Source organism: Bombyx mori, chromosome 2 (assembly GCF_030269925.1).
Source record: "Bombyx mori chromosome 2, ASM3026992v2".
Lineage (NCBI taxonomy): Eukaryota > Metazoa > Arthropoda > Insecta > Lepidoptera > Bombycidae > Bombyx > Bombyx mori.
The window spans coordinates 5,771,645-5,790,766 of NC_085108.1; the positions used below are offsets into that span (position 1 = coordinate 5,771,645).

Consider the following 19,122-nt stretch of genomic DNA (forward strand, 5'->3'; position numbering starts at 1 on the left):
AAATCAGAATTATATACGCTTTTCATAATAAAATGAACATTCGATACTTTCCATCGATATATTGTAGAAAGCGATTAAAATGTAATTTAATATTTTATTGCGCGCGTCACACGAGCAGTGAAAACACGCGGGAAAGTCGCTTTCATTGTTTATAATATGTTCTGTGCCATAGGGATTAGAGAGAGAGTATTATAGATTAGATGCATTTGCCATTGGATCTAAATTAAATATTTTACGCCTTAAAAATAATAGAGAAAACAGTTTTTTTTCCCTACCTAACCTGAGAGGCTATTTCAGCGTAACCTTAACTAGTAGGTGAGCTCACGGGGCTCAAACCTGACGACGTTGCTAACACGAACCCTAGCAAGAGCTGTGCTTCGCAGAATCCACCACCTGATCGGAAACGCGACCCGCTGAGAAGATCCGGCGAGAAACTCAGTGGGCTGTGTCTGAGGGTTAATTTACTCGTCGAGCCCTTCGTCGCAAGCGACGGGTTCGACGAGAACGATGACCGGTGCTTGAGGTACCTAAAAGCACCGTTAGTGGATCGGGAGGATCTGAAATGACGTGTTTGGGGCGACGACGACTGCTTTCCTTCTGCCCGCAGGATCGGGAATAAGAAAACAGAAATGACGACGGTTGGTTGGGCGTTTTTGTCTCTCAAAGCTGTTAAACGTTTTTCGAGAAGATCAGTCATTCGAAGATTTTGTCGTTTGAATAAATAATAATTCTAGGGGTGAAATATTATTTGTTTTAAGCAACATTTTGTTAATACGCCACATTTATCTTTCCAATTAAAGGTACGTTTCATTTGGTATTAGCATCAACAATTTTATGATGATATTTTTAAATGAACTTAAATTATGTTTGCCCCATCCAAACAGCTGAAAAAGTTTTTTTGTCTTTTAAATTTTTTTTTCCAATTTTTAAACTTTACATGGGATTTCCTGTAAAGTTGCAAAAATGTCGCTTAATCCAAATAACTTTTCACCCTTCGACATTCGTTTTAATTTTAATAACGTTTGATTTCTCCAACAATAGACAAGAACAGTGTACTCAATTATAATAAAACTAGCGACCCGGTCTCGCTTCGCTTCGGAAACTGTAATTTATTATTGATTTCTCCACTATTTAATGTATGTTATTATACATATAAACCTTCCTCTTCAATCACTCTATCTATTAAAAAAAACCGCATCAAAATCCGTTGCGTAGTTTTAAAGATTTAAGCATACATAGGGACAGACAGATATAGGGACAGAGAAAACGACTTTGTTTTATACTATGTAGTGACGCGCTAAATAATCTATATATTTTTTTATATCGATGTATCATTATATGCGATTCCCTATAGACTACAATCTAATATATAAAATTCTCGTGTCACAATGTTCGTTCCCACGAAAAATGTACTCCTCCGAAACCGCTTGACCGATTCTCATGAAATTTTTTATGCATATTCAGTAAGCCTGAGAATCGGCTACTATCTATTTTTCATACCCTTAAGTGATTAGGGTTGTCCACCCCTAACATATATTTTTTATTTGGACTTTTTTTTTTTATATATGTTATAATGAGGTATTATGTGGTTGAATGAGGTTTTGTTATTTTTATTATATATTCCCTCATCGTTCACAGCACTACATACCTCTTTCACTCATTTACCACATCCTTACACACTTACAATAAGTTAGTTTTTTTTTTCTACACTAGAAATTCCCTAGAAATCCTATATATGGCAAAACAATGTTTGCCGGGTCAGCTAGTACCCTATAAACTTACATGAATTAGAGAAGCTCATAATTACGGGTAGAAGGGTTCTGCCCACGGCGCGCTTGCCGTGGGCAGAACACCAGCCAGATGGTCAGATCTAGCAAGAGAAGCACTCGGTGGTAGTCTGTACCATGCAGCCCATGCCACCCATGATCGGGCGCATTGGAAGTACGTCGCATGTGCTCGCGATCCTCAGTAGTGAGGGAACGATATAGAAGGTAGAAGATAGACTACAAAATCTTTAGATAGGCCTAGCGAGTCTGTTCCGGAAAAGTTTGGTAGTGATTGGATCGAATTAAAATCAAAGATCGCTTAGCAAAGCGAGACGGGTTTAAATAGTACTCACATAATAGACAAGCCCGCTCTAGATGTTCTAAAGGCCATTTGTCCTAGTGAAACTGGAAAGGAACTCCAGACCATAAGTAATCTATGTAATTTACTTTAAAAAAAATACGGATTGTCGATGTTGGAGTTAACATATTTATCTTTACAACAAGTATGTTAGGATTGGATCAAATTAATGAACGAATCAAGAGAAATTTAATTTTTATATACACGATGAAAACTTTTTTTTATTGCTTAGATAGGTGGACGAGCTCACAGCCCACCTGATGTTAAGTGGTTACTGGAGCCCATAGACATCTACGACGTAAATGCGCCACCCACCTTTAGATACAAGTTCTGAGGTCTCATTATAGTTACAACGGCCGCCCCACCTGCTGCTTATTTTATAAAAGAAATAGTATAAGCGATGTGTGTTTCCGCTGCTCAAGCCAATTCTGTTCTGCCGCATTTTAGCAATAAATCGTCTTTATATAGATACGACACATTCAAGAATGCCTTAGTCTGCATTATTATTTGTATTGCGTTATTATTGAGGGGCATATGTAACAGTACGGCGAGTCCGGATAACCACCAGATTTAAGATCTAAGGTCTCAAGTATAGTTACAACGGCTGCCCCGCCCTTCAAACCGAAACGCATTACTGATTCATGGCAGAAATAGGCAGGGCGGTGGTACCTACCCGCGCGGACTCACATGAGGTCCTACCACCAGTAGAGAGTCTATGGGTTAATTCGCTCGTCGAGCCCTTCGTCGCAAGCCACGGGTTCGACGAGGACGGTGACCGGTGCTTGTGGTGCCTAAAAGCACCGTTAATGGATCAGGAGGATCCGTAACGTGACGTGCTTTGACGTGCTTTGGGCGACGTCGACGGTTTACCATTCGTAGAGAGGAGTGAGTGTTGAGATGACGGTTGATAGAAGAGAATAGAAGAGAAAAATTCGCTGTACTGGTGCCGGATCTACGACTCAAGCCACCAGTAGTTAGGTACTCCACAGTGAGAAACCTCCTCGCAATACACGCAGTATCGAGAATAACTGCATTCTGTCTCAGACCCCCTAAGCCAGGTGGAAAACGAAAGTTTCTTAAGGTGTTGATCGAATTATTATTAGTACTAGTGGCCCCGCAGTAGTCGAAATTCGACTATAATTAATTGAAATTATAAATTTAGACATTATTATGGTTATATTGTCAAACACTATTATAATTCGATAATATAATATTCGCCAAAAGTGCACTATAGATCAATAATATTAAAGTCAAACAATATTAATCTATTTTCAATTCGAGCACAGATTTTAAACAATAACAGATTTTAAGTTTCCCAATTGACGGTAAACAAAGAGTATATTTTTATGTATGTGTTGTGTCAAATACATGGTAGTGTGTGTAATGTTTTCTTTATTGATTTAAAGTATCTTTTATGAATTATTTAAAAAAAAAAAATTTAACTAGTGGTCCCGCAGTAGTCGAAATTCGACTATCATCATCATCATCATCATCAGCCTTTATCTGCCCACTGCTGGACATAGGCCTTCCCCAATGCCTTCCACATAATGCGGTCCTCCGCCTTCCGCATCCAACGACTTCCCGCCGTGCGCACTAAGTCGTCAGTCCACCTGGTTGGAGGACGCCCCACGCTCCTTATACCCATCCGTGGCCTCCATTCGAGGACTTTCCTCCCCCACCTGGCGTCGCTGGCTCGACAGATGTGACCGGCCCATTGCCACTTCAGCCTGCTAACTTTGAGAGCTATGTCGTCGACTTTGGTTCTCCGTCGAATTTCTTCGTTCCGGATTTTGTCCCTTAGAGAAATACCTAGCATAGCTCTCTCCATCGCCCGCTGTGCGACTCTTAACTTATGGGCCAGCCCTGCCGTCAGTGTCCAGGTTTCCGCGCCGTAGGTTATATTCGACTATAACGAATTGAAATTATAATTTTGAACATTATTATGGTTCTGCTGTCAAAGACTTTATAATTACAGATTTCGCCAAGACTATACTATAGACAAATAATATTAAAGATAAACTATAATATCCTATTCTCAATTTGACAGCAATAACAAAAATTTGACAGTAAACAATGTATTTAAATGTGTGTGTGTTTGTCAAATACATAGTAGTGTGTGTAATGTTTTCTTTATTGATTTAATGTATCTTTTATGCATTATTTTAAAAAAATATTAGCATTGTGCCCTCCTTCTCTATATTCTCTATGAGTGTGAGAAATTTCATACTCCTCCGTCCGCGCAATTTTCGTAAAAAGGGGTACAAAGTTTTTGCTTCACGTATTAATATATAGATAACAAGAATGATATTGTACTGGCAATTGAAATGGCAGCGTTAAATCCGCAATTACCGAGTGAATAGTTAAAGCTCAACGAACGGTAAAAGCTCTGAAACCGTTTCCGCGCAATTATGTAGTTCAATTAGAGTACGTTTTATGTACACCAGTTAAAATAATAAAACACAAATGAAAAACATCAATTGAATATGCAATTTCGAAAGGGGCACATCTCTGAAAATGCAAAATGTTCAGGAAATGAAAAAAAAAACTGATTATTTTCTAAAGCAGTGTAAAATTTAAAATATTAACTTTTGAGATATATTTTGGTGTTCATTAGCAATTGAAAATTACTCGAATTATTATAAAATGGGTGTAGGTAAGCCTCAAAACTAGCTGTATATGAAAAAACGTATTTGACAAAATATGCGACATGTGCCCTTTTCGAAATTGCATATTCAATTATATTAATCACTTTTTCCTACCTATGGTGTTAGCCTTGAAAGGCTATTTCAGCTTCACCCTAACCCGTAGGTGAGCTCACGAAGCTCAAACCGTGTTGCTAACACTGGCCCTAGCAAGAGCCGTGCTTCGCAGAATCAATGGATTGGAAACGCGACCACGGAGAAGATCCGGCAAAAAATTCATTGGGAATAGCTAGGTATACCGATGTTTATGTCGTATGTACAATTGTTGTTGACATTAGTCATTACTGGTTGTAGGGCCTCTTGTCCGCACTGGTAGGTACCATCACCCTGTCTATTTCTGCCGTGAAGCAGTAATGCGTTTCGGTTTGAAGGGTGGGGCAGCCGTTGTAGCTATACTGAGACCTTAGAACTCATATCTCAAAGTGGGTGGCGGCATTTACCTTATACATGTCTATGGGTTCCGATAACCACTTAACACCAGGTGGGCTGTGAGGTCATCCACCAATCTATGCAATAAAATAAAAAAACAAAATGTGTGCAATTCACACGTGGTAGAAGTGAAACCTTCCAAAATTAAAATACAATTATCCTAAACGTCTTAAGTATATGTAAAATTTTGTCATTAGTAAATAATTGTAAGGTAGCGCCCTCTGTGAATCGATATTTTAATTTCACGTATAATCCTAAATTAAAATTCACTACAAGAGCTTTCATACACACGTTAGTATTAAAAAATCTCACAGATGGCGCTGTATTAAATAGTATGTATATTTCTGTCTCATTCTTTGCTGGCTTCATCCTACACATTTTTGTATTTGTGTCTCTTACCTGTCGTTTTTTCCGTTGCATCCGGTTTGAAATCACAACGATTCTAAGAGAAGTTTTCACTTCAAAAAACTTCTAAGAATAAAACTCATTTTATTAAAATGTTTACTTAGGCCACTTCAACTCTGAGCGTGCGATATGTGTAATAATTATCTCATGATGGGATCACGGAGTTAGATACCGTTAGCCACGTGACGCAAGAAACTTCAATACCGGTACGTATTTATCGATTTTGGTACTAACCGAACCGTAACTACACCCGTATTTGGGTAGAGATCCAAATTAACAGCGAGGTTTTTTTTTTATTGCCCTTGTAGACAGACGAGCGTACGGCCCACCTAATGGTGAGTGGTTACCGTCGCCCATGGACCTCAGCAATGCCAGGGGCAGAGCCAAGCCGCTGCCTACCGTTAAGTAATCTCCACAAGCCTCGTTTGAAGAAGTATATGTCATAGCCCTCGGGAAACACCGCGGAGGGGAGCTCTTTCCAAAGCCGGATGGTACGTGACACTTTACGAGGTGACTTTAAGATTTTTTTATTGATTGAAGAACAATGTATTTGAAAATAATTTGAATTGTTAGAACAATAGAGGAATAGATTCCTTTTGCTGAAAATTTTACTGGTGGTAGGACGTACGTAGCTACCACCATCACCTTGCCTGTTTCGGTCGCGAAGCAGTAATCATCTTCTCATTAAACTACAATAGATTTTAGAAGTGGGGCGACTTTTGATACGGGCCCCATATAACATTTTACGTCTATGGGTATAAATAGCAAAAAAAATATAGTTTAAAAACTAAAAAAAAAACCCTTTTATAGAAAATCCAACAAAAAAAAACAGAAAATAAATTTGAATTAAAAATAGTGTAAGAAAAAATTTATTTTATTGTAAAAAAAAACCGTGGTCCCTTCCTGGTCTTGACGCAGACACTCCGCAAAAATCGCTAATCCTGTTTATCCTAGTAAGGATAACGGATCAAGCTGTTTAAAATATTGAATCGTCATCGGTCCTTAATAAGTATGCCAAATTTCGAGTTAATCTAACGTTTTGAAGGGGGTCAAAATCATGTTCAAAATTCCTTTACATACTAACATACGTATGAAGCTAATAAAAGCGTATTAAAATGATTCGTCAAATTACTCTTCAGCACCAGCGTTTCTTCTTTTAAAATCTTTCTCAGTGAGTCGCGTTTCCGATCCGGTAGTAGATTCTGCGAAGCACTGCTCTTACTAGGGCCAGTTTTCGCAACACTCCGGATTGAGCCCCTACACCTCGCCTACACGCTAAGGTAACGCCGGTATAGCCTCTCAAGGCTATCAGCATAGGTAAGAAGAAAAAAAGGAACAGTGGTCGGCTCGAGAGTCCAATGGTGCTCATTGACTCCTCGGGTGCGGCTCTTCCGCGATATGTTCACGTTTTGAACTATGTATGAAGCTAATAAAAGCGTATTAAAAAACAAAAAAAAAGGTCAATAACCTAGACGACGATCCAGCCAAATTGTTTACAAACACACGCGCGTTTATTGAGTGAAACATCTCCGAGGGCTCGCTTACAACACAGTACTAAGCACGCGTTGATGACCATTACGAAAACTCGATGATTCACACGAGAATAATTAATTCAATTAGTTTCAATATTGTTTGCAATATGAGTTTACAACTCAATATAGAACGCGAAGAACTTTCAAAGCATTAAAATTGTGTTTTAACTGAGCAAATAATTGAAAAAAAAAACCCATCTGGCTCACGACAGCCTGTTTTAATAACGCTGCTACATTATTACTAAAATTCACGATTTAAGCGTATTATAATCTTATACCTTTAAACGAGCAATTCTTGTATATTAATATATATATGTATATAATCTGAATCTCGGAAACGGCTCCAACGATTTTCATAAAATTTAGTATACAAGGGATTTCGGGGGCGATAAATCGATCTAGCTACGATTTATTTTCAGTAAATGTTGTTTTATTCGTGTTTTCAATAATCAACTCTTCCCGACATCTATTGGCGAATAATAATACTATTTTTCTTGATTGAGGGCAACTAACCGCTTTAAAGACACAACAAGATGGCGTTATCAAAAAAAAAAAAACCTCATTATCTAGTAACGTTTTTGAATTAAGCAGATAGATGTACTACTTACGCGTTACATTCATTTTGTTGTATTTACGCTCATCACTAGGCCCCACGTATGCCGCGGGGCGAGTTTCTCTAATCAAAAACTGTTTTTTTTTTTTTTTTTTAATTTTCACACGCGTATCTAAACTTCACTTCATCGTGATTCACTTGAATTCGTTTTGAGTTAGGGCATTGCTACGTTTGCGTGCAGAGAGGTGTCAGTGCCCCAACGCACGTCTGCCCTGCCGTGGGCGGTCCGTACTAGTGACGTGGTTGTTAACTCGAGCTGCATAGTATGATGCCGTTCAAAAATTGTTTTACCGTTATTAAAACGAACGACGTTATCCAATGCCTGTTCGATAAGCTAATGTTTTAATTTATTAACGTTTGGAACGGCAAACGAAGTCGCGGTCTAATTTGAATCGCGAAGCTCAGAGAAACGCGGCCTACAAAAACAATGAACTAAATTATTCTATACTATATAATCTACATATAACAAGTGATTGTTTTAAGCGAGTGGTCGGCATATCCATTTTTTTTTATTGCTTGAAGGTTGGACGAGCTCACTGCCCACCTGGTGTTAAGCGGTTACTGGAGCCCATAGACATCTACAACGTAAATGCGCCACTCACCTTGAGATATAAGTTCTAAGGTCTCAGTATAGTTACAACGGCTGACCCACCCTTCAAACCAAAACTTCAAGGCAGAAAATAGGTAGGGTGGTGGTACCCACCCGTGCGGACTCACGTTATAGATGTCTATGGGCTCGAGTAACCACTTAACACCAGGTGGGCTGTGAGCTCGTACATCTACCTAAGCATTAAAAACCTTTCAGAAGACGTTTGCGTACACTGGCCTCGTCCATTCGTGGCACATGTCCATCGCAGACTTACGATCTTAATCATAAATGACGTTTGACTCATCCCACATTTGGTACGGCTCGTGGTTATGATGCGTACGCCGTCTCTCATCTTCCACCATAAGACCCAAAGATGCGTCAAGTATTTTACCTCCAAAAACCAAAGTGTTTGTTTAGCATTGCTCTGTATACTAACTGTGAGTTTTTAACGTTCTCGACAGCGTAAAAGTAACTCAAAGTATGCAGTTGAAACAGCGCCCCTAGCGGCAAACGTAGGCGAACGTTCCAACTCCACATACAATTTTTTTTTAACTTTTACGCTATCGAGAACGTTAAAAAATTCGCACTAAGTACACTGATTATTTCCACGAGCGAGATCTTAGCGTAACCTATTAGATGCAGCCATTAATACCGATGCAGCAATGGACGCGTCGCTACCGTTGTGACTCATGGTCTAACGGAAACGTTATATTAAAGGTCGTCGTAGAGGGGAATGGAACCCGTTGTTCGTGATCGTCTTCTGCATTTGTTTACGAACGACTGGCACGTGCCGAGGGAGCAACCGATGATCACAACGTAACAGATGTTTACACTGCTTCTTAACGTGTAATCAACTTTTTTTTTAAACCTTTTTTACACCTCAGTTCTAAATTTAGTGTCGTATTATATCGATTGTAAACAGATCGTTGATATTGATTTTTTTCCCTAGTCCTTTTTTTTTTGCTCATTAAAATCCTGTGGAATTTTCGCTTTTTTACAAGGCAACACTTGATATTACGCTACGGTTTTATTCTAAAGACTTAGTGTTGCGACATATGAGAAATCCTTGTATTCTGAAATAACAGGTATTTTATAAAGGCGTGCTTAATTCCATTACACGATGTCATTCCTCCGACCCTCAAATCTTCCGAGCACATGATGCGTAAAACGATACCACAGGCATCAGTTGATACTATTACTAATCGGGCGATTTACTTATTAGAACTATCGACAGTTCAAGACACGTTTGAATCAATAAGATTAAATTACGATAAGCAAAACAAACCAAAGTTTCTATGCTGTTTAAGAACCTATTATTTTTCAATGCTATTAGAGATTTTTTCAATATTGTTTTTTTGTTCAAATTTTTTTTTTTGTTAATGCTCAATTTTTGTTAACATAATATCGAGGAGCGAAAAACGCTATTTGATTTGAGCGACATTTCGCTTAATACGCGATATTTCTCTTTGTAATTAAAGGTGCATTTTATCTGTTACTAGCTGACCCGGCAGACTTCGTAGTGCCTCAATCGATAAATAAAAGACTTCTAAGCTTTTGTATAAAAAAAACTTAAAAACAAACAAAAGGAATCCGTCCGGAAAATTGTTTATTTTTATAATTTAATTCCGAGCATTTTCAAATTTATCTACCTTTTAAACCTTCTCTGGACTTCCACAAATAATTCAAGACCAAAATTAGCCAAATCGGTCCAGCCGTTCTCGAGTTTTAGCGAGACTAATGAACAACAATTCATTTTTATATATAGAAATTAGTATCAACAATGTTTTTAATTGAACTTCAATTAAGTTTAATCTATTCAAATAGGTAACTGAAGAAGTTTTTTTTATATTTTCTCCAAATTTTAACCTTTTAACGGCTCTCCTGTAAAATTACAAAAATGCCGCTGAAGCCGCTTAAAGCCAATCACCCCTCGATATGTTAAAAGGGATAATTTAATGGTTTTTAATTCTTATAGTGTCAATGATTATGGTCGAATTTCGATTATTCGGTCGAGGCTAGTATTAGGTATATAGTATATAGTAATTGAGGAAACACAATGCATGTTTATAATATCGACCGATATCCAAGGTCGCCTGCTAATTACGCAAGTTTAGTGTGTGTCGTAAGATATTATAATATTCGTATATAAATCATTCTGTGGCTAAATAAGAAAATCGAGTATAAGTCACGTATAAATTTACAAAATTTTAAATACCTACTTACGCCACTTCACTTGCTTTGATACTACTGGATCACAAACTGCTTTGATACTAGCTGGATACTTTACTGGTGGTAGGACCTCTTGGGAGTCCGCACGGGTAGGTACCACCACCCCGCCTATTTCCGCCGTGAAGCAGTAATGCGTTTCGGTTCGAAGGGTGGAGTAGCCGTTGTAACTATACTGAGACCTTAGAACTTATATCTCGAGGTGGGTGGCGCATTTACGTTGTAGAATGTAGATGTCTATGGGTTCCAGTAACCACTTAACACCAAGTGGGCTGTGAGATCGATCATCCATCGAAGCAATAAAAAAAACAACACGAGAACCCTCTCATCGTGGCCGCCGGTAACTGCATTCCCGATCCTGCGGAAAGAATGCACAGCAGTCGACGTCGCCCCAAACACGTCATTTCGGATCATCCCGATCCACTAACGGTGCTTTTAGGTACCTCAAACACTGGTCACCGTTCTCGTCGAACCCGTCGCTTGCGACGAAGGGCTCGACGAGTGAATTAACCCTCAGACACAGCCCACTGAGTTTCTCGCCGGATCTTCTCAGTGGGTCGCGTTTCCGATCCGGTGGTAGATTCTGCGAAGCACGGCTCTTGCTAGGGTTCATGTTAGCAACGTCGTCAGGTTTGAGCCCCGTGAGCTCACCTACTAGTTAAGGTTCCGCTGATATAGCCTCTCAAGGCTATGAGCTTAGGTAGGAAAAAAAAACCTACTTATCGGAGACGGCCATTAGTTTGGTAGCTAAACGAAACGCAGCACGATTCCCGAGAGATGGCAGCACGATCGCGGTATCGTCGGAACTCGGCTAACTTCGTGCTACGACAGAGCCTAGCCGATGGAGGCGCGTAGACGCCATCACACTTACCAACCAGCCTTCTCGAAGAGCGGTGCCTCCGTCCTAACAACTGTCATTCGTTTTCGTTTGCTAACGTCAAGAGGAGATTTCTAAATTGTTCTAAGACAACAAACGTGTTTGGTGTACTCAATATTTCTCTTGGCTCGATTACCCTATTCGCCCCTACGATGTCTGATGATGGTGCTAATCATTGTGGCTTTTCCGACATACTCTTAATATCCTTAAAATGTTGTAAGACTATATATATATATATATTTTTTTTTTATTATTATTATCAGTATATTATTATTTCCCATGTTTCGAATACTTCGTTTGGTTTTGTTCGTTTTGAAGCTTTACGTAACATCATCAAACCAACAAAAGTAGTTCTAATATGATTAATACTAACTCGATGGTGCAGTAATTTGCGGCCCAACTGTTGCGTCGGGGGTTCGTTAGTTCGATTCCCGCATTGGGCAAGCATTCGTGTGATGAACAGGTTTGTTTGCTCTTCGTCTGGGTGCTTATTATCTATATATATATATATATATATGTATTTATTTATGTAATTGTTATTAACACGCAAAATATTAGCTTGTCTTGTATCTGTCTATGTAACGGAATCTACCAACTTGCGCACCACAGTGTCCACAGAATCCACAGTGCGCTTCCAGATATATTTTTGTCACGTATCATCCGACTTTGGAATGAGCACCCCTCCACGGCGTTTCCGGAGCGCTATGAAATGTACTTCTTCAAACGAGGCTTGCGGAGAATATACAACGGTAGGCAGCGGCTTGGCTCTGCCCCTGGTATTACTGACGCTCATGGGTGACGATAACCGCTCACCTTCAGGTGGGCCGTACGTTCGTCTGTCTACAAGGGCAATAAAAAAAATACGTAATCTTCACTAAGTTTAAGACTTTAATTTCAAAATTTGAAGACGTCTTTCGATGACAGCTCAATCTCATTTGACATCTCAGTTTATAGCTGTACATTGCTGAACATAGGCCTCCCCAATCAACCTTCAGTGCGGCCGGTCTGTTGTCACCTACACCCAAAGTGATTCAGCCATTTTCACTAGGTCGTCGGTCCTCTGATATGTAGCTGTCCCACACTGCGTTTGCCAGATATACTATAATAATTGTATTATTTTAGCATCCGGTCATCACTTGCGACGAAGGGCTCGGCGAGTAAATTAACCCACAGACACAGCTCTCGGAGTGTCTCGCCGGATCTTGTCAGTGGGTCGCGTTTTCGATCCTGTGGTAGATTCTGCGAAGCACTGCTCTTGCTAGGGTCAGTGTTAGCAAGCTCTTCAAGCCCGCCAAACCCGTGATGAAGCTAAAATATCTCCTCAAGGCCACCAGCAATAATGTAGGGAAAAAATCGTTTAGTGGGTAGTACGTTTAGTGTTAGCAACGACGTCAGGTTAGAGCCCTATGAGTTTACCTAGTCACTCGGCGAAGCTGGCAAGACCCCTCAAAGTTACCAGCATAGGTAGGAAAAAAAGTAGACTTAGTCGCGTCGCCCAAGTATACTCTCCATAGTTTAAAGTTTTAATGACAACAGTATCATCATACTAGCAGCTGAATATTGGAATGTTATTCTATAAATGACTTAGTGTAGACCAAAATTTAATCCACATATTGTAATTGAATTACATAATGGCCGGATGCTGTACAATACTCCATTATTATTATTACGTCATTCTTATTGTCTTCGGATAGGCAATTAACCTTCTCTCTATCTATTGGTTGTCTGGACGATGTCATGCAATTCTTCGCAGTTAATTGCGTGTATAAAATCAGGCTTAAACATAATTTAGGGTTTAATGTCTAACGTCCTGCATCAGGTACTTACTTTATGATTACCGAAACTAGAATTGGAAATTTTAAAAGCCAAATAAAAAACAAGAGATTTTTTTGGTGAAGTTGGTTGTTTAAAACCGAACACTAAAAGTTGATTTTGAAGATAGAAGTACGATGTTTGCCGTGGCCTAAGAGATTAGAGGTCCAGTTTGCTCGCATCAAGGGTAGCAACTATGTCAGTGTTCAAATCCCACACGTAGGTGCGAAATTACGGTATAAACGAAATCATACGGGTCCACAACGTTCTAACATCGCCCACCCCATAGACACAACCTCTGAGTTTCTCGTCAGATCTTCTCAGTGGGTCGCGATTCTGATCTGGTGGTAGATTCTGTGAAGCATTGCTCTTGCTAAGGACTAGTATTAGCAAATTCTCCCAGGTTGAACCCGTGAGCTCACCCACCCATCCGCGAGAAGTTGGAATAGCCCCAATGATACCAGAAATGAAACAAACCGGTTAACATGTCGTTTGCGATCGAACACAGGCCGCGCAAGGCCAAATGACCAAAATAAACATAGTATTTTGCAATTTTAAAATGTGTGGGTAGTCGAAAAAGAATTAACGTTTAGTATGGTAACAGCGTTATACCTGTCTGTCCTCCCACGTCGAGAAACGACTTTATGTCCCTAAGCGGACGGAGCTTTTGTAACCGAACAGCTTTAGGTCGGTTCGCGCATATGCTATAGACATCGTTTCGATAGATAATTGTCCCCGAATAAAGCTCACGTCGATAAATGTAGCTTTTTTTAATGCTTAGATAGATGGGCGAGCTCACAGCCCACCCGGTGTTAAGTGGTTACCGGAGCCCATAGACATCTACAACGTAAATGCGCCACCCACCTTGAGATAAGAGTTCGAAGGTCTCAGTATAGTTACAACGGCTGCCCCACCCTTCAAGCCGAAACGCATTGCTGCTTCACGGCAGAAATAGGCGGGGTGGTGGTACCTACCCGTGCGGACTCACATGAGGTGCTCAGTATAGTTACAAATTATAGTCGAATTTCGACCACTGCTGTGTGGACCACTAGTATAAATAAATAAACCAGTCGCAACGAAACTTCGCTACGTTTAAGTGTACGCTAGATTAGAAACTAATTAAACATTACGAACGATTTATGTGTAACACTCTACGTTTTCCGGGCAATTCAACGGGAATCGAAGCGTTGAATTGGCGCCATTTGTTATCTAATTACTGGGTTCGAGTCAAGCTCTGTATGATGAGAAAATCACGTGTTGATAATATGTACGTTGCGTTTCCATTTCACTCCACGTCAGCGTTTAGTAGCGCTATGCGAGGGCAGAAAAACGAATGGACTTTCTTCCTTGTTTATTGTTCGGCTCCTGCACGGTTTGTGGATTACCCAGTGTCAATTAATAAGATTTTTATAATTCGCCGTTTTAATTGTTTACAGTTTATAAATAACTAGCGATCCGCCCTCGCTTCGCTTCGGAAACTGTAATTTATTATTGATTTCTCCACTATTTAATGGATTTTATTATACATATGAACCTTCCTCTTCAATCACTCTATCTCTATCTATTTAAAAAACCTCATCAAAATCCGTTGCGTAGTTTTAAAGATTTTAGCGTACATAGGGACAGGGAAAGCGACTTGTAGTGAAGTGTTAAAAATGAAGGAAACTAATCGCGACATAACATAAATGATTAAAAACGAATCCAATTTACAAATGATGGATGGATGGTGGTCATTTACTGAGAATGTTTCAGTGGACTTTTTGAAGGATCCCGAGAAGCTACGTCCAGTGGCTTTGTTTTATTTTCCCACAATTGTGCACTTTCACAGATTTAAAACATATTAATAAACCACTGTTATTAGACATTTAAACCTGAAGAAACACTAAATACGCCAAAAAGTCCAATGGACTTTAAGCTTTAATTTTTTTCGAATGAGTTTTAGTACTTTTATTTATTTTTAAAGACCTTTCATTACCTTGGTATGTGTGTAACGAAATGTTCCGATTAAATTGGAAATTTGCACACGCATCAAGTACCGATGACAAAACAATAATTTTACAATTTCGCTCCAACATACTGAGCAGTATCGACAGGGTAACAAAGTAATAATGAAATTAATTGTTACTTCGGTTGTTTCTATTTAAGCGTGTTCCAACGCAGTAATAAGAATCAAATACACTCCTGTAAATACAGAATTCATACAGAAATACATAGATAAGACTATAAGCCACAAGTCATTGTAATTAAATTTGTCTTTTTTCGTGAATATCCCGATTTTGTGTAGACCGAAATCCGAAGTAAACTGGTCTGGTCTGTTGTCCAGATGTAGCAACAGTATGTGCGGAGGATTACTTCAGCCGAAATTCAGTACCTGTATCTAGACGTGGTATTAACTAAATCTTTAATTTATTGTCACCTAGGCTGAAATGCCCATGCGCGTTCGATGTAGGAAGTCGTCGTGGCCTAAAGGATAAGACGTCCGGTGCATTCGTGTTGAACGATGCACCAGTGTTCGAATCTTAGGCAGGTACCTACCAATTTTTCTAATGAAATACGTACTCAACAATAAACATCGTGTAATAAAAATCAAACCTGCAAAATTATAATTTGCGTAATCACTGGTGGTAGGATCTCTTGTGAGTCCGCACGGGTAGGTACCACCACCCTACCTATTTCTGCCGTGAAGCAGTAATGCGTTTCGGTTTGAAGGGTAGGGCAGCCGTTGTAACTATACTTGAGACCTTAGAACTTTATATCTCAAGGTGGGTGGCGCATTTATGTTGTAGATGTCTTTGGGCTCCAGTAACCACTTAACACCAGGTGGGCTAAGAGAGATCGTCCACCCATCTAAGCAATAAAAAAAAAGTTCTTTGGACACATTGCCAGAAAGAGAGGTGACTATTTGGAAAAGCTGGTGGTAACAGGCAAGGTATGCGCAAGAAGGCCCTAAAACAGAAGTCCAACGCGCTGGTCGGACCAGATACGCTCCACTCTCAACACTTCAGTCCAAGTTGCTGTCCACACAGCCGAGAATAGGCAGGAATGGCGCAGGGTAATCCAGGAGAAAGTTGTTAGAAGTGGCCACGACCCTCAGCATTGAGGATTATCGACGCGAGGAGAAGGAGGAGGCTGAAATCGGTCGAGACTATCAGTGATGCTTCCTAATGTTCATACCAGGGTCCATAGACCTCTATAAATTTTGCTTAGATTGCAGTGGGGCTTTTAGGCAGCCCGCAGGCTGATGACCTTCGTCTTTCATCAGATTGCGCCACATATCATAATGTCGAATGAAACACAAAATTGGCGAATAAAATTTATTTACACGGCAACACTCATCACGTGCCGCCAAAGACTCAGTCAAAGAGAACCTCGTACGACGGGAATAGGTTAAATCCTTTAGCTATCTCTTTTTTAGCAGATACGACGTTTATTTAGCGGTGACACGGTTCTCAAAGCACTAATATTCACTAGTGAGGAAGTCATAATTGTTGCTGAATATTTGAAATCTCCATTTTATATCCTCTAATTATATTTACGGTACATTTCTAAGGAAATGTCTTATTTCGAAAGTTTAATATGTTATTTAAACTACTATTTTATTGCTCTCTAAGTACAGTATGTTATTATTTTACATGAAAAGTGGGATAGTCTCGTTATTTTATGATTAATATACAAAAAAATCAAAGAGAAAGAAAAAAGATTTTATTAAACATGCGTCACATAAACAATAACATCAGTTAGAACGAAAAAATATGATTTAGTTACATCATTTTAATATTTAAAAAGTGTCAAAATTTTACCTTCTAATCCAACGAAAGAATCTGTTGCCAGCCTTCTTCGTGTTATTTTTCTTCTTTTTCCCCATTTTCTTTCATCCGTTTTACAATCATTAATCACGCAACACTATTGTCAAAAAAAAAAAAACACTGTATCACTGTCTGTGGTCCACAAGGGGGATGCCGAATTCAAAAAAATTCCAAGTTCAAATTTAGAACTAAACGCGTCGCGGGCACACACTGCATTGGCATGTCCTTATCTTGTATAATTAGTTTGTTCGAACTTGCCCGAATAACTTCGAAATTTGTCACTGGCCGGAACAGAAGAACCCTAATGTTGTTCTCTATTTAAAAAGAATTTAAAATTCGATTTTAATATTTAGAACACAGAATTTAAGATACATACGCTCCTCATGTTTATATTAAGCTGTATTTATTATTATTATTCACATTAACGAACTGAACGTCGCGGTGAACAGTCGCGCACTGGCGCGAGGCCACATTTAAATTTAGAAGCACGAGAGAGAGAAACTCAAATATAAAAAAAGAAAAAATGCACTTCCAGAGAAATGCAGCTCGTTTATTTTCGGTCTAAGACGATGAATATTTGATATGAAACTTAATTATAAAGGTATAGAGTTGTTTTGAGAAAGCATAGGCTAGGCCACAAGACAAGCGGGGACAAGATGGCTGAAAAGGTATTTCGTTTTTGGAATTCTTAGACTGAGCTCTGTGGCACTTAGGAAGACGCCGTGTCTAGACCGACAATAGACTAAATTGGGCTGTTGATGGTCAACAATTATCCAATAAAAATAAATAGTAAGATGAAAGTAATTTAAAAAAAAAACAAAAAATTAATTGCTAATCACATTTTCAGTTTATCTATTATTTAGTATATCAAACGACTTCTTCGGAAATTTATAAAGAAAATTTTTAATTTTATTTATTTATTTCTTTATTGCTTAGATGGTTGGACGAGCTCACAGCCCACCTGGTGTTAAGTGGTTACAGGAGCCCATAGACATCTACAACGTAAATGCGCCACCCACCTTGAGATATAAGTTGTAAGGTCTCAGTATAGTTACAACGGCTGCCCCGCCCCGAAACGCATTACTGCTTCACGGCAGAAATAGGCAGGGCGGTGGTACCTACCCGCGCGGACTCACAACAGGTCCTACCACCAGTAGAAGAAAATAAAAGAAATTTCAAAAGAAACGTTTCAACTCTCCATAATTAGCGGGGGCCCGAAAATTTTACGATTAATTCAAATTGTATTTTCGATAATCGAGTGTCGAATGAACCAGTACAACGTGATCTCCGTTTTCATTCAACGTATTCGCGTGGCGGGTTCAATTGTTTATTGAAATTTAAGCCCGTCAGAACTACTACTACACAAGGAGCTTGGAAATGAAATTATCATGGGCAAATTTAAATGGTAGTGACGTCATCGTAATTATTAATACTCTAATTTAATTCCTTACGCCAAGAAAAACAATTGATTCAAATTACGTCCGTCACTAGTTGTACTGCAGTGTATATCTTTTTTTTTTTTTTTTTTTCTCGGGCCGGGGGCCGAACCTCCTACGAGGTCCTCGCGCCTAGGGGGCGCGCGGGGTATGTGAGACTCAACGATCTGCAGGTGTTGAGAGCAGATCGCGGGCCCAAGGATTTTAGGGCCCACCCACTAAACGACTCCCCTGCACTCTTACACCCGACGTCCGATCTCCGTCCGGGGTCAGAACCCGTACATCTATCATGTACATCGTACATCGCAGTATACATCTAGTCTATCTATTCTATCTTTATATATATAAAAATGAATTGCTGTTCGTTAGTCTCGCTAAAACTCGAGAACGGCTGGACCGATTTAGCTAATTTTGGTCTTGAATTATTTGTGGAAGTCCAGAGAAGGTTTAAAAGGTAGGATTAATATGAAAATACTCGGAATTAAATAAAAATAACAATTTTGTTTTCCCTTTGATGAGTTGTAACCCGTCGGACGGATTCCTTTTGTTTGTTTTATGTTTACTTTATACA

General features: G+C 39.3%; 1 protein-coding gene and 1 long non-coding RNA gene across 2 annotated transcripts in view; one reads left to right on the plus strand and one right to left on the minus strand.

Annotated features, from left to right (window-relative positions):
• Positions 1–19,122, plus strand: part of LOC134200481 (uncharacterized) — a 330,115-nt gene that overhangs the window by 35,625 nt on the left and 275,368 nt on the right. The gene's annotated exons all lie outside the window — the stretch shown is intronic.
• The window catches only part of LOC101737750 (uncharacterized), a 51,896-nt gene that overhangs the window by 29,583 nt on the left and 3,191 nt on the right, over positions 1–19,122 (minus strand). Inside the window, exon 2 of the mRNA XM_038015055.2 lies at positions 17,110–17,429. Coding sequence (XP_037870983.1) covers positions 17,110–17,174 — 65 coding nt within the window. The 5' untranslated portion in view covers positions 17,175–17,429. The remainder of the gene's footprint in view (positions 1–17,109; positions 17,430–19,122) is intronic.